The sequence below is a fragment of the Thalassophryne amazonica genome, chromosome 15 (genome assembly GCF_902500255.1).
Source record: "Thalassophryne amazonica chromosome 15, fThaAma1.1, whole genome shotgun sequence".
NCBI lineage: Eukaryota > Metazoa > Chordata > Actinopteri > Batrachoidiformes > Batrachoididae > Thalassophryne > Thalassophryne amazonica.
The window spans coordinates 71,094,227-71,111,435 of NC_047117.1; the positions used below are offsets into that span (position 1 = coordinate 71,094,227).

The window sequence follows — 17,209 nt, forward strand, 5'->3', positions numbered from 1 at the left end:
GTTGGGAGCTTCGGGAGGGCCACGAAGTGGGCCGCCTTGGAGAATCGGTCCACTATCGTGAAGATGGTGGTGTTGCCCTGGGACGGCGGGAGGCCCGTGACGAAATCCAGGCTGATGTGGGACCAGGGGCGATGAGGCACAGGTAATGGCTGGAGAAGTCCTTGGGACCTTTTATGGTCTGCCTTGCCCCTGGCACAGGTGGTGCAGGCCTGGATGTACTCCCGGACGTCGGCCTCCATAGACGCCCACCAGAAGCGCTGCCTGACAACTGTCACGGTCCTTCGCACCCCTGGATGACAGGAGAGTTTGGAACCGTGACAGAAGTCCAAGACTGCAGCTCTGGCCTCTGGTGGGACGTACAACCGGTTCTTCGGACCTGTCCCTGGGTCCGGGCTCCGTGCCAGGGCCTCCCGGACGATCTTCTCCACGTCCAGGTGAGGGCGGCCACGATAGTGGACTCAGGCAGGATGGGCTCCGGTGGATCCGACAGTGCAGTTTTGACCTCCTCTTCGTGTACCAGGGACAAGGCATCCGACCTCTGGTTCTTGGTCCCGGGGCGATAGGTGATCCGGAAGTCAAAACGCCCGAAGAACAGTGACCAGCGGGCTTGCCTGGGGTTCAGCCGCTTGGCGGTCCTGATATACTCCAGGTTCCGATGGTCAGTGAAAACCGTGAACGGCACAGACGCTCCCTCCAACAGGTGTCTCCACTCCTCAAGAGCCTCTTTCACCGCAAGGAGTTCTCGATTGCCGACGTCATAGTTCCGTTCAGCCGGGGTCAACCTGCGTGAAAAGTAGGCACACGGGTGAAGAACCTTATCAGTCTCTCCGCTCTGGGATAGCACGGCTCCTATCCCTGAGTCAGAGGCGTCCACTTCAACCACGAACTGGCGGCTAGGGTCGGGCTGCACCAAAACTGGCGCAGTAGAGAACCGGTGTTTCAACTCCTTGAACGCGGCTTCGCACCGATCCGACCAGGTGAAGGGGACTTTTGGAGAGGTCAGGGCTGTCAGGGGGCTAACTACCTGACTGCAGCCCTTAATGAACCTCCTATAGAAATTAGCGAAGCCGAGGAACTGTTGCAGCTTCCTACGGCTTGTTGGTTGGGGCCAATCTCTCACCGCCGCAACCTTGGCCGGATCAGGGGCGACGGAGTTAGAGGAGATGATAAACCCCAGGAAGGACAAAGAAGTGCGGTGAAACTTGCACTTCTCGCCCTTCACAAACAGTCGGTTCTCTAACAACCGCTGCAGGACCTGACGTACATGCTGGACATGGGTCTCAGGATCCGGAGAAAAGATGAGAATATCGTCCAGATATACGAAGACGAATCGGTGCAGGAAGTCCCGCAAGACGTTGTTAACCAAGGCTTGGAACGTCGCGGGGGCGTTGGTGAGGCCGAACGGCATGACCAGGTACTCAAAGTGACCTAACGGGGTGTTAAATGCCGTCTTCCATTCGTCTCCCTTCCGGATCCGAACCAGGTGATATGCATTTCTAAGATCCAGCTTAGTAAAGATTTTGGCTCCATGCAGGGGGGTGAACACGGAATCCAACAATGACAACGGGTATCGGTTGCGAACCGTAATCTCATTCAGCCCCCTGTAATCAATGCATGGACGGAGTCCGCCATCTTTCTTGCCCACAAAAAACAAACCTGCCCCTATCGGGGAGGTGGAGTTCCGGATCTGCCCGGCAGCTAATGAGTCCTGGATGTAGGTCTCCATTGATTCGCGCTCAGGTCGTGAGAGGTTGTACAGCCTGCTGGACGGGAACTCAGCGCCTGGAACCAAATCAATGGCACAATCGTACGGACGGTGCGGGGGAAGGGTGAGTGCCAGATCCTTGCTGAAGACGTCAGCAAGATCGTGGTACTCAACCGGCACTGCCGTCAGATTGAGAGGGACTTTGACCTCCTCCTTAGCCTGTAAACCGGGAGGAACCGAGGATCCTAAACACACCCGATGGCAGGTTTCGCTCCACTGAACCACCACCCCAGACGGCCAATCAATCCGGGGATTGTGCTTCAACATCCATGGGAAGCCCAAAATCACGCGGGAGGTAAAAGGAGTTACAAAAAACTCAATCTCCTCCCGATGGTTTCCAGACACCACCAGAGTTACTGGTTGTGTCTTGTGTGTGATTAAAGGGAGGAGGGTGCCATCTAGTGCCCGCACCTGCAATGGCGAAGGAAGCGCCACCAGAGGGAGCCCTACCTCCCTTGCCCATCTGCTGTCTAGCAAATTCCCTTCTGACCCCGTGTCCACCAGTGCTGGGGCTTGAAGGGTTAAATCCCCGCTCAGGATTGTAACTGGGAGTCGTGTGGCAATCTGTGTGTGTCTCACGTGAATGTTTTGACCCCCCCTTAGCCCAGTCTCTGAGGGCGGTTGTTGTTGTGGCCGTTTGGGGCAGTTTTTCTGTGTGTGCTCCTTTGAGCTGCAGAGAAAACACTCCCCGCGGATCAGCCTCCTCATTTTGGCCCTGTGCGTTTCCCTAACAACGTCAGCAGGGGGAGCTGTTGCCCCACAGAGCGCTGCGGCTGTGGAGCGTGGGGAGGGCGGCCCCTTTTCGAACCCGGAAGGGAGAGGGACGGCGCGTATCCGGCCATGTCCTTCGCCTCGCTCCCGACGGCGTTCCTCCAACCGATTGTCTAACCGTATAACGAGATCGATAAGCCCATCTAAATCCCGCGGTTCCTCCTTAGCTACCAGATGCTCCTTCAGGACCAACGACCGTCCGTTTATGAAGGCGGCGCGGAGCGCAACGTCATTCCAGCCGGACCTCGCAGCCGCGATGCGGAAGTCGACTGCATATTCGGCTGCACACCGGCGCCCCTGTCGCATTGACAGCAGCATTGTTGAAGCGGTCTCTCCTCTGTTAGGGTGATCAAACACTGTTCTGAACTCCCCCACAAACCCAGTGTATGCTGATAACAACCGTGAGTTTTTTTCCCAGAGCGCCGTAGCCCAGGCGCGTGCCTTACCCCGAAGCAGAGCAATCACATAAGCTATTTTACTAGCATCTGACGAGGTGGCCGAGATATCCTGTTGTGACAGTGTAGTGACACGGACCCACAACAGGGGGCGCAAATGAACGGTCAATAGATGAGCCAAAAATTAACAATTTAATGTTGTGAAGGAGCACAACGAACATACAGACAATCTCAGAATATGATTACAGTCAATTCACAAAGGTGACGTGTGGGCAGGCTCGAGGATAGAAGACGTCTGTCCTGAGAAGAGCCGGAACCACACGATTTCCGCCACCACCGAACCTGGTGAATACTGTAGCCGCCAAGTCCCGAATTCCCAGGTGATCACCGTCCCCGACTGTCGGATCTGGTACTGCTGGCGAGAACAAAGACAGTCAAGTGTGGGTGTGTGCACACCCAGTAACAACAACGGTGGGAATGCCACCTCCACCTCTCACTCAATATGTTGCAGAGTACCGCAGTGATTCCTCAGGGGAAAAGAGTGCCGTCCTGCACTCACTCAGCCTCCACAGAAAGAGGGACCGGTACTCCTGCAAACACTCACAATATACAGATATAGATAAACACAAATGGCTGAGGATGTTACCTTCAATGAAGTACGATATCTCGGCAACGAGGTGGAGATGACGTCTGGTCTTTATGGAGTGAGAGGACGTTGAGTAGATGGGTGACAGCTGTCAAGAGGTAATGAGTGACAGCTGTCACCCCCGGCTGTGTCCATGGCGGCAGCGCCCTCTCGTGCCTGAAGCCCGCACTTCAGGCAGGGCGCCCACTGGGGGTGGGCCAGCAGTACCTCCTCTTCTGGCGGCCCACACACAACAGCATGGAGTAGACAGTTATCAAAAACTGAGTGACTGTGCAAGAAGAAGAGTGAGGAAAGCCACCAAGACACCCAGACAACCCAGAAGAAGTTACAGGCTTCTGTGGCTGTGATTGGAGAAATTGTGCACAGTGCAAATTCTGCGTTTTGTATCTCCAGTTATACAGCTTCATGATGAAGTGGTACAGAGGAGAGTCTTCTTTCACTAAAACATCATATCTAGGCTAGCATCTCAGATGTACCTTCTGGCAAATTGTAGGTGAATTTTCAGGTCTTCTTTTTAAGAAAACCTTCCTCTACTTCACTTCATCATGAAGCTGTATAACTGGGGATACAAAATGCAAAACTTGCACTGTGCACAATTTCTCCAATTACAGCCACAGAAGCCTATAACTTCTTCTGGGTTGTCTAGGTGTCTTTGTTCACTCTTCTCCTTCTTACACGGTCACTCACTTTTTGAGAACTGTCTACTCCACACAGATGTACCACAGAGTGCCATACTGTTTCTATTTCTTCATAACTGATGTAAATAAAGTCCAAGACATATTCAGGTACTTGGAAATGTTCATGTATCCATCCCCTGACTCGTCCGATTACTTATGCAACCCATCATCTTGGCTCTTATATTTTTTATTAATTTATATCAGGTTGTAGAGATTTACTTTCAGTTTGAGTTAAGGAAGATAATTTTAGAATTTTTTATATTGAGAAGCCTGGTTTACTTTTTGTATTTAAAACCCCATAAACAAATTACAATGTGTGAAATACCAAGGGGCTGAATACTTTTGCAAGCCACTGTATATGCACAAGGTGACAAATGAATGAATATAATTTATTAAGTCCACAGTTAGACAAGCAGCAGCGGCCTTGGTGGCCCACAGACCTAGGCTTTGAAAGAAACTGAAAAACAAGCTAATTTCAAGCGACATGTAACATCAAAAACACATATATCTTCAGAGGATTAGAAGGAAGAATTCTCTACTTCAGCTTCATTTCTACAAAATCCTTTTTGCAGTGTTGTCTGGAGTGGTGACTATGTTATGAGTTTTAAAACAATATGAAATGATCTGGAAAATAAGAAGTTAAATAAAGGTTTATTGCTCGGATTTAGTACATTCCTCTGCTGAAAGTCTTCCATGGACCCCATTCACTGTGTACCTCATTTATTCATTTATGTGTTATATAAGTTTCATGATGTAACAGCTCTGAAACAATCAGAATGCAACACCTAAATTTACGAGGCTTTCACACTGGAGGCGTCAGCCACGGCAGAAGCGTTACGAATCAATCTAAAAATCATTGTTTTCAATGAGACCCGTTGTTTTTTTGATGCAGCAGAAGCGTCGCGTCAAAAACCTAGCTAAAGCAACACTTCTGCCAGGAGGGCGCATTTCCGCTTCTCGACAGGCTGCCGCGGTCAAAGTTTAACCCAATCCAACTTTCGCTGCTCTGAGCTGTGACATACAGTAGCTTTGTGCTGTCCAATAGAAACGAGGCGTCAGGCCAAAACACGGAAGACTGCAGTCACTATGTTATATACAGATCAGTGCAGAAACATGTCACTTGACTGCTAATTTGTACACAGCAGTTTTATGAAGAAAATATTGCAAATGTTTTTTTTTTTTGCCTCATAATTAATTTCTGATTACTGTAAAAAAGAAAAAAAAAATTAGAATCCGTGGGAGGCTCGGAGTAGAGTCGCTGCTCCTTCGTGTTGAAAGGAGCCAGCTGAGGTGGTTTGAGCATCTGGTAAGGATGCCTCCTGGGCACCTCCCAAGGGAGGTGTTCCAGGCACGTCCATCTGGGAGGAGACCCCGCGGAAGACCCAGGACTAGGTGGAGAGATTATATCTCCACACTGGCCTGGGAATGCCACGGGATCCCCCAGTCAGAGGTGGTCAATTCTAGCACGGGAAAGGGAAGTCTGGGGTCCCCTGCTGGAGCTGTTGCCCCGCAACCTGAACCCGGAAAAGCGGTTGAAGATGAGTGAGTGATGAGAGAAAAAGTTTAGAACACTTATAATTAAAATAATGAAAAAAAAAAGATTTCTTTCTTTCTTCATCTGTAAGTTAAAACCATAATTTACCGGTTGTTTCAGATTAGATGATGTCTTGTTTAACATAAGGAACCTTGGACATTTATTTTTATTTGGAATTATGTACATAGTCTGGTAGATTATATCTCATTTCTACCAGAAAACAGACACTGTAAATAAATACAGATAATTTAACAATGACTGCTGTGCGATTGTTAATGCGACATAAACCTCATGATGAAATCCTTTTTAATTTAGTAATTTCAACATTTAATTACGTCCTCATTGACTATGTGATTGCTTTGAATGTTGCAGTCAGGACAGAGCAATTTCTAAAATATGAATTTGACTATTCTAGTGATTGTGAATGTTTAAAAATTATGCACAATCAGGGCGGGTTTCTTCTACCTGTGCAAATGTCTTTTGACTGAACTTTGGACTTCATGGACATGTTTAATGATCCATTCATTTAATGTTAAAATATAAAATGAAACAGCTTTTTAAAAATAATAAAAAAAAATTATTTTTTTTTGAAGCAAGTGTTGCTTTGTTGGACTCTCAGGGCATTTAACCAGATGAAAGTCTCTTCTGCAGCTTTAATCTCTGGTGGAGTTTTTAAAGACACTTTTTCTCCCATTTTGAAGAGCAGAGATGTTTTCATCCAACTGGACTTCAGGTTTTGGTGTTCAGCTCATCACTTGAAGTTTTTGAAGTGTGTCTGCACAGCAAATATTCCTGATTGTGGGACAAATAAAAAAGATATCAAAACATGAATCAGCTGCAAATCGTGAATTATACGCAAACCGTGAATTGCAAAAAGTGAATACTGAAAAAATATCTCCTGAACCGTGAATGCAGGTCTCGCAAAACGTGTTCATGTTTCGAGAGATATTTTTTCAGTAATCACATTTTGCAATTCACCGTTTGCGGACGATTTACAGCTAATTCACTTTTTGGGGGTTAACAGCGCCGCCCCCAGTTTTTATGGTGTTTATGCTGTAAGATTCCAAGGATTGTGTGGTAGTCTCACATCCATTGGCTTCTTAACCACATCTCAGGCAGGCATCCACTCAAGTGGAACATGTTGATTTTCTCCGACGTAATCTACAGGCAGAAGAAAAGTTCCAAGAAAAGCATCAAGAATATAGTCCTGAATACATGAGGCTGTATTGTGCTTTACTGTAGACAAGTGTAAATTCTGTAAGGCAGATTGTGCTGAAATAACAACCACCTTAACCATTTCTCCTCTCTGTCCGCAAATCAAACACTGCAACACAATCCTCCCTTATGTAACTTTGTAAAACAAATCTGGTAAAGTTCCTTCCCATCTGGAAAACTACCATTTGATTGTAACAATTCAGGCCTGTTTTGACACAACTCTCTGAGATGAAGGGGTTTGCTAATTCTGCAGCACATCTCAGTTTGCTTACACAGAGAAACTGTAAATCATTTTAAATCATCACAATCACAGAACAAATTGATATTCAAGTATAGCATTATGTATGTATTTTGTATTTTTGCAAAGACCAACTTTTCAACAAGAGATTAGAATTGGAGAGATTAGAATTTTATTATTTATGACAAATTACTGTTTATATTTAAAAAGTTCACATAAGTGAAAGCTTATGTTTTAATTTTTACAACATACGCAAGCGAGTGCGCATGCAGTCACACGTCCTTGCAACAGGAGATCCCTGCCCTTCATGGTATCTGCATGCAGTCAGATGATAAAATATGATCCCCTGTCTGTGACCAGAAATGCCAGTGATATTTTCTCACATGTCAGACTCTGGTCAGGTGCCACACATCGCCTTGACCACCATGTTATTTAACTGCCTTGGGTCGTGGATGGAAACCAGGCAGGCAGGCAAGCAGTCTATCCTCAACTTCCACGAGCTATCCATATACTATAGTCAGGTGAAACATGGGGTCTCTCCAACCACTAGGGTTCTTAACACAGAGGCTACTATTTGCTGGCTAACACCCAGAGAAATGCGCCACCTGGCCAAAGTGCAGGGATTAAAGTTGTTGCTATGATGGATTTCCATCATCTGGGCATCTGGACGCAAGATATAAAATTTACCTCATTCAGAATGTTCAAAAATCAATTTTTAGAATAACATCTCTGTTTTGTTGTTGTTTTTTTATCTTGGCAGCGAGTCAGCGGAGGGGGGGGCAGTGTGTTTGAGTGTCTCACATTGCCGGAGTGAGACACAGCGAGCAGAGAGCAGAGTTTTACACAGTGGTGGGCACAGCTAACCAAAAAGTTAGCTTCGATAACCACTAATCCGTTAACTGAAAAATTAACTTTTATAATGCTAAACTGATAAACCACTAGAAAATTTAGCAGAAGTTACAGCTAACCACTAACTGATAACTTTTTTTATTGACTCAGTACACTGTAGTTTTGAGTTTAAACATCACTGATGCTTCTGAATAAAATCAAAGGCCATCACAAACCCAAAACAAACAACGGGCCAGAGTTTCTGTCTTTATAGACCCGAACCACTGCTGTAAGGAAGTGTCATTTATTTTCCACATGCAATGACACAGACGTGTTGCAGGAGACATGAAAAGCAAGGCACTTTTCACTCATGGTCTCACTTGTAAACAAAACTAATTCCGGACAGTTTATCGACATTAACGGCAACTCTGTCATTTTTACAAAGTGAAAATATCGCACATATCTTTTAAAGTAATGCACTAATTCTGAAGGTTTGAAGATTAATTGACACACCCGCCAAAAAGCATTATTGGAAATGACTCTCCTCTCAATCACTGGTTGGTTTATTTATTTGTAAAAACCAACACACAAGTTACTGTAACGTGTGTTGGTTTTTACAAATAAATGTGTATTTGTAAATATGTCATTTTTTTCATTTGTAAAAAAAAGGCATTTGCAAAACTGAAAATTCTATTTGTGACGTGTGATTCAGCACAACAAATAGTGACCAGTGATCACACATTGGTCACTATTCACACTCCCACCAGTAGATGGCAGTGTTCTATTCATTTTGACGGACGGGGGGGGGGGTGATTGAGAGGAGACTCATTTCCCATAATGCCTTTTGGCGCATGTGTGTTAATGCTCAAGCCTTCAGAATGGCATAAAATGTGCTCATAAAACCTTCTTACCTCTGTCAGGTTACGCTTTCCACATAAATGCACAAAAGGTCCACTTTTGAAGACATTTGTCATACTACTACTACTTATAATAATAATAATTTCAACAACTAAAGTGTTTAAATCACTATTACTCTAGGCCTAAGTTTTACTATGTTCTGGACTAAGTTGATTGATGTGAAGCAGTATTTTTTTAATGTACAGTAATGTCTAAGCTCAGGCATTATTGGGTCTGTTTGGGGTTCTAGTTTTAAAATCAGGTCAGTTAGGATGAGAGAAACCTATCAGAAACTTATCAAACAAACATGTAGGTTGTGATATCAACTTTGATTAAAGGGAAAGAAAAGGTGAAAATGTGAAAAAGAAACTACAAACACAACACACATTAAGCAGTACAACTAAATGGGGGGGGGGGGGGGTGGAAATAGTAATCAAAATCCCCTCCATCATGCATCCCTGGACATCAAAAACCCAAACTTTTCTGGGGGCCTTCAGCAGCCTTCACACCCCCTGCTGAAAAAGGTCAGCTTTCACAAAAAAAGAGCACCCCCCACCCCCATTTTAGATCCTGCTTACAGGCCTGTGATTTTAATTGGTATTGAATGAAGTAAAAGCTGTAGAAAAGCTGTCCCCTTAGAATGTGTTTATCCTTAAGTATTTAAATAATGAGAAGCTTAAAGGTTAAAGTCTTTCTGTAATATGATGCTACGTTAGAAAAGAGCAGCAATGGTTAGTGAGTGAAATATCATCTTGAACAGCAGGAGAACAAATTGCTTGTTTTCTTAGCCATCTCCATCTTGTTTTACCTTAAACGCTAGGATGCTATCGCAAAAGGGTTTCTATAAAAAGGTACATGTGAAAAGCTTGTGATTTTGGCGTGGCAAAAATTTTTCAGTCTAAAGATTATTTTTTGTTTTTTATTCCCTCCAAATGCAAGTGATAGCCCTCATTTGACGCAAAGTCATTCCAGTGCCCAATGATCTTCTGAAGAGATGGAGTACCAAAGACATCCAGTCATTGCCTTAGGTCACTGGGCTAGTCTCCAAGTCTCACAACCATACAACAAAACAGGAGGCACCAGGACAAGAAAGAGTTGGACCTTCGTTCTCCTGCAATGGTAGATGAGGATCCATTGACCTCATGACTCCATGAGCTCTTCACAGGCACCTCTCAGTCTTAGAGGCCTAAGAACCAGAGGCATGAGCATCACTGCCAAGATACGTGAACATCTCTACAAGTTCAACACTTTCACAGCATACAAATACAATTATGATGTCCAGGAAGTCACTCAAAGCCCGGATCTTAAGTCCAGAGCCAAGACAATCAGGAACCCAGACACTCTGACTCCTCAGTCTGCTTCTTTGATTCTGAATCACATCATTAAATCATCATTGAATCACATCATTATCTGCTGGATACTGATGCACTCTCAGCATCTAGCAGAGGTGTGGTAGCACAGCCTAAAAATATGTTGCAATTCTTTGAAGAACTTATTTTTTTCTTTTTCCTTGCTACTTCAATCATTGTACATTTGGAAGGCAGTGGGAGACCTGGGAACATATCATGGGATTTTGAACATTGCTGTCAGCTGCTTGTTCGTTAGTAGCTGAAGTGTGAAAGCAGATATTGGATGACGAGGTACAGATTTGCACACTGAGGTTAGGTGACTGTCCAAGATATTTAAGCGGGAATGAGAGCTACACAGTCTGCCAGATTGACACTCAGACTGTTCTTCTCTGTTTTATGAATTAAAAATAATAGTAATAGTTTTTAACTGTTTATGCTCAGTCTTGGACATAAATGTATATTTTCCCCATATTTTTACATTGTGACCATAATGTTTGCTTGTTTTTTTAATCACTCTCAAAATTTAGAATTTCTTGGCATTTCAGTTTGTAAATGGTCTAGAAATGCAATTCCAGTAGCTAAATATACATTTTAAACAGCAATCGCATGGGTCCTGTGATAGACTGGTGATCTGTTCGGGATGTACTGTGCCTCTCGCCCAGTGACTGCTGACAAAAGTTTGGAATCAATCACTTACTTGCATGCATGTGCTGAGTCATTGTATTTGGTTTCTAAAATGATATGGGCTTGTAAATCCCTTAAAAAAAAAAAAGCAAAAGTATGTAGCGAGAAGCCTGCATCCACCATTCAACCTCCTAAGTTTACATTAAGCAGAAGTCAAAAGCATTCTTCAAAGAGGAACCCATTCCAACCAAGACATGGGAAATATCAAGTTGTCAAAAGGAGGCTTTCCTGACCATAGCACAGGATGGCCAACTGTCATCAACCCCCACTACTAACAGGATTTAGGATTCTCTAAAGTGCATTCCTCATGGAGCTGTGAATCCCCTTATCAGCCCGAAACCAGATGTTGCCAACTCCTTTCTCATCTAAAAAACACAAACCCCAGAAAGACCTACTTTTTCCCAAAGTCTAAACTCTATGTCTTTACAACAAGATTCAAGTAAAATCATACCGCAGACGAACTGCCATCAACTTGGGAATCACACTGCAGTTTGTCTGGTTCAAATAGATGCAGAATTGAAAAATATAATATTTTACGATAAATTCCAAAACCCAGTCCCTTCCAGTGTGTGAACCAAGAGTGACCCCTGTTGGACAAATTGGGGAAGGGCATGTAACTAACTGGTACAGTATTATAAAGTTTAACCACCTTTCAAAAAGTGTACTTTGCTGTTGTAAGAAGAAAAAAAAGAGGAAAAGGAAACAAACATGATTGTTTAACCTCACACATGAAATTGATATATCGGGTATTTTGTACTCTGATCATAGATTGTAGAAAGTTTATCTAATGTGCTTTTTCATATATAATCGTATGTAAGGACCTTGTTTAATAGAGTTTTGCAATACAGGACTTGCTTGGTGTGTAAGTGGGAATTTAAGAATAACAGACGCTGATTTATTATAAGACTAGACAAAGGAACAAAGAAGAAAACTACAGTACCCAGAATTCTTGAGGGTGGAGCTTTTAACCCTTTAAAAGCAGGCACCCCCGGGAATCGCCCTCTTCAACGCTCTTCCTCTTCTCTCTTCCTCCGGCTCTCGTTTCTTGGGTCTCGAGACGATTCTCAGCACATGACCTACGGAGACCGATCTCCACCATGCCTCCAAAGTAAGACCGGCTACGGTGTCAGGTAAAAACAGAGTGGCTTAATTTAATTCATTAACAATATCTCCCGTTGATAAATACTACAGTAAATTCCCTGCTGATTAGGACTAAATTCATTCTTAAACTCCCGCAACTGAACCAAATTATCTGAACGTCATACAATAATTGTGAAATTCATCATCCTCAGATTGCTTACTGTGATATGTCCTGCCTGAGTTAAATAAATATCTTAAACGTGTGAAGTTGGCTGTGATTTTGTATGTTTTACAGAGGGGGTCGGACTTGACATGTAGAACTTCCGACTGAAGATTAGACTGATTTTAATATTTCCTATTGACTGACCCTGAAATCTTAGATATTACAACCTTGTTATAATATCAGTCAGTCATAGGTGGTGCCCCCAGTATCCTAGGTAAAATCATCCACAAGTGATAATTTCAAATATCCTAAAACACATATTATATTCTTCCTGATGCTACAAGTAATTAGATTTTGAGTAGTGTGGGCATGGCTAGTTCGTGTAAGTGAGCTGCTTGGGTTCTATGTCCTGACGAGCAAAAGCCAGATTCCCCTCTAATCGACCTCAGTGTAAATCCTTGGTGAGTGATATTACTCTGTAAGCTGCACTGTTACATTATTTCCTCTTTTTGCAAACATTGATCCAACAGTCGTCCCTGATGGCACTCACACAGCCCGACTGTTTATTATGTGTGTGATTATAAGAAAGGTCAGCGATGGTCGTGGCGTGAATATTAATCTGTGACGGGCAGAGTTATGTCAGGACGAGCTGCTAACTGCCAAGAATCACCGTGTCAGGCTAAATGTTCATTAGTTAAATGACACTTCCTCCAGTTTGTGTGCGAGAGAGCATGTCAATGATTTTTGCTGTGTCGTTGGCGCCACTGTTTTAGAAACCTCCAACTATTTGACTGTTCAAATCTCTGGATGTTTGGACGTTTGTCAGATTAAATCTCTTGCCCAATGACTGGGATGCTCAAGAACATGGTTGTGCACTTCATAGGAGATTGAATGGATGATTGGTTGTGTGTTGTATTTGTGGTATGCACAGTGGCCTGGTTGCCCTTCAGATTCTTAGAAATGGGCGTTATATAAAACGCTGTGGAGTCATTTCAAGTGTGTGTTAGTGGTGTGAAGTTAAACAAGAAGACAGGGTGGAATACTTCTTTAGAGTTCATGTTCTTAGTACAAACTGAGCCACTGGTCTCAGAGACTTTAACTGGCACCAGCATCAGCAGATCCAATTGAATTTTCTCAAGAAAAGTACAAAATTGGCTGTTCCATTAAGTTCAGTTATCTCATGTAGTTAATGAATTCTACCACAACTGACATGCCATTTTAGATATCAGCCATTTAATTAAATGGCTATTTTCTCTTCCTCTGAACAAACTGCAAAAAAACAAAACAACTTTTTTTTTTTGTTCTCTATGATTGACAGGGCATCAGTGGTACTAAATCCAATTTATTCCACAGCAGACCAGCATGCTAGCATACTTCATTTGTATTATTTGATATAAACTAAGCAATTCCTCTGTGACTTCAAACAGATTATCTTTATTACTCCTCTGTGACTTCAAACAGATTATCTTTATTACCTCCACCAAGGAGGTTATGCTTTCAGTGGCGTTTGCCTGTCTGTTTGTCTGTTAACGGGCTAACTCAAAACGTTTTGAACACATTTGAACCAAATTTGGTGGATGATGGGAAATATGTCTAGGATCAGTCAATTAAAGTTTGGTGATGATCCGGATTAAACTCTGGAATATCGCATAATGTATTAGTTTGCCCTTTTTGTGAATCCACATCCTTCGATATTGATATGTGGCGTGGCGGAGGTATGCGCTCTGCTGAGTGCCCTTCTAGTTTTAACGTGCAGTGGCACTAAATCTTAGCATGTCACACAAAGCTAAGTCTCACTTGATATCTGTTTTCAGACCAAACTTGAATTGGTAACTAGTGTTTGACCGAAATGGTTTTTCAAAGACCGATCATGATGCTGATTTTTAGCAAACGGAAACCCACAGCCGATGTACAGTGCTGATATGTTTTTGCATGTGATACAATGCCACAATGTCATAGTAACAAATGAAATGCAAAATAACTGTCTTTAAATGAACATTTATTTAACACTGACAGTGTCTGCTGAGTCTCTGTTCAAGACTTATTGTTTTCTGTAAAGTTGCATTCAACATTTCAGTGTTTCAAAACACCCATTCCCAGTGTTTTAAGGCACCTGTCTGCCTATAATTTACCACTAGGGGACTCATTGAATCATTACTTGGAAGCCTAGCTAATGGTTGACTTTAGTAATACCCAATGGGACGTGCTTAAAAAAGAGGGACCTTTTCTGTGTTATCCAGAATATAAAACATGTAGACATAAGTTTAAATGTTCTTCTGTGCTTTTATACAAACTTTTATTTATGTCAAATGCTTAGTCATTGTACATCCAAACTTTGGCCGTGCATCTTTTGTTTTGTTTTTTTTAAGTGGATTTATTTTGAAACACATTCTAAATATAAGTATCCATATTTGTGTGGGTGTATTTGTGTCCTACACACACAGAAACATGATGCTCCTTTGGCTGTTTGGCATTTGGCAGCTCTGTGTGGGGGGGGCAGCATCAACACAAGTCAGCAATGTAAGGACTCATCTTTTCCATCAGTGCTGGGAATTCTTCTGGCCAAACCTCCACTCTTTAGCCCTGCTGACGAAACCTGCAGGTGGATGAGGGAGGCAGACAGATCCAGAATCCAAACTGGGGCGTAGTGGAGAAATATTCATTCACACTTGGATTTGCATCACTTTTCTGATCCAATCCTGAGCATCATTTATGAAGACGAGGGACAGAAAAGAATCAAAGGCTTGAGGAGGAGAAACCTATAAAAGGAGCAGACAGACTGTCTGTTTGAATAGCAGAGCAGTTAGCCTGAGGTTTAGGAAGAAGAGCAGCATTTTGAAACGCCCGTGTGATGTGTGTACAAGATGGAAAAAGATGAAGATGAGGTGAAGCATTCCTCTTTTTGGCTGTGCATGTCAGAGATTGTCTGTATATAAATGCTGATGCTGCTTTCAATTAAAGAAAAATCTGTTTTTAAATAGTCTTCTACACTCCTGTTTTGTTGCTAATCATACTCAGAGGCCTTCAATGTGATGTTCGTAAAACCTACCTGAGGGAAAAATATGTTGTTCTCTCTGAATTATCAGTTAAAGAGAACTTATGCAGTGTCAGAAAACTCATCTTCATCAGCATTGCTGGGAATAAACACTTTTTCCTCCCCAAAACTGTAAACAGGCAACTGTGGATGAAGCTCATTTCAAATTGCATGTAACTTCAATCATACCTGCTCCTAATTTCCATCATGAATGTGATGATATCATCCTCTTCAGTGAGCACGGATGGTTGTCAGACTGGTATATGATGTATTAAATAAGCAAAACAAACTTGTAATCTGTGTGTCATGATTACGTGCCTCTTTAATTTGGAGACATACAAGATGACCACATTCATTGTTTTTGAGTTATCATGTTAACAACCTACAGGGGTGCACTCATTCAGTCTTTGCACCTAGGGCGACCAAACGTCCTGTTTTCCCAGGACATGTCCTGTCCTGGCCATCCTGAATTTTTTTTTTTTTTTTTTAGAAGGTGGTGAAAATGTCCTGGTTTTCATTGTTTTTCATCTTTGAGCATCTTTGAGTAAGCTTTGAGTATCATTTGAGTGTCTCATTGACGGGCCAAGTGTCCTGGTCTTTGATGATCAAACTATGGCCACCCTATTTACCCCATTTTCAAAACTGGTTTAATACTAACACAACTGGCCAAAATATGAACACAAACAGTGGAACAACACAAATTCCTGCTTCATGAGAGTTTTGTGTGTTGATATTTTGTCTCTCATCTTGGTATTCCATTTGTTATGTGTTCCCCATTTTCCAAGTAGTGTAATTTCACTGCTGTTTTAAGAATATTTTATCATTTCTTGGCTTTAAATGGGTCATGCATACACCTTTTTACGAAGGCCACCTGGTGTCTTACAAACAGGTATTAATTTTTAAGATGAGAATAATCCATAGACACTGGGACAATCCTAAAGTATCCTATTTTCAGATCACTGTCACTTTACAGAAGGGGAGCAGGGCCAATATAAACACCGAAAAGTGTGTCACACCCCTTAAAGCATGTGAGCATCGTGTCTCACTGAGCAAACAGTCCATATAGGGATTTCTCAGACATCTGTCACAAAAGTCTAAAACAAGGCACTTCAGGCTTAAATTTCCAGTAGTGGATCCAGTTGTGTTTTGCGTAAAACCTAAATCACATGAAACTGTAAAAGGTGCACAAAAACTGGTTTTACCCAACATGAACCCTTTAAATCTTTTCATTTTAGAATGGCCTGAATGCACTGCATCTGGCAGCTAAGGAGGGTCATCAGGAGCTAGTGGAGGAGCTGTTGGAGAGAGGAGCACCTGTTGACTCTTCTACAAAGGTATGTGGGTTTTGTAGAAGGCGGAGCATGCCAAGTGGGTGACAGAGAGAGAATGAGAATGAGGGTGAACTGATGAGGAGAGATTCATTGTGTTACACGGTGTCATGTAGATCATCATGTGGAATCCCACTCTGTCGAAGAACTTGAAATTTCTGAGCACTGAGGTGTTGTTTGTGGTGGACATGACCCCTTAAACATGCGGAGTGTAGGATTTAGTGTCATCTAGTGGTGAGATTGCAGATTTAATTATTCTGTTCACTCTCCACGTTTTCACTTCTTTTGCAATGGGAATTCATGCTCTCTTGCATTTTCTTGTGATAAACAATATCGATGATTCTCCTTTTCACAAAAATGAGCACTATGCTTTGTTAGCCCGCACTAGCAACCAGTGGGACCAGGGTATAGGGGAGCAGCCACTGATTACGCTTCCTTTTTCTTCAGTCCTCCAGCCACACTGCAAAATGTGGGAAATGGTTTAAGTATGTCTCTTTTGCAAGACTATATCAATATGATGGTGCAGCATGGTGACCTCCATGAGGGGGTCAACATGAAGAGCTCATTCTGAGCTTATGAAAACACATCGGTTGATTGTTGCAGGT

At 42.9% G+C, this 17,209-nt stretch overlaps 1 protein-coding gene across 1 annotated transcript in view; it reads left to right on the top strand.

Moving 5' to 3' along the window:
- Positions 1-17,209, top strand: part of LOC117525508 (ankyrin-2-like) — a 199,307-nt gene that overhangs the window by 57,247 nt on the left and 124,851 nt on the right. The window contains 1 exon segment of the mRNA XM_034187364.1: positions 16,512-16,610. Coding sequence (XP_034043255.1) covers positions 16,512-16,610 — 99 coding nt within the window.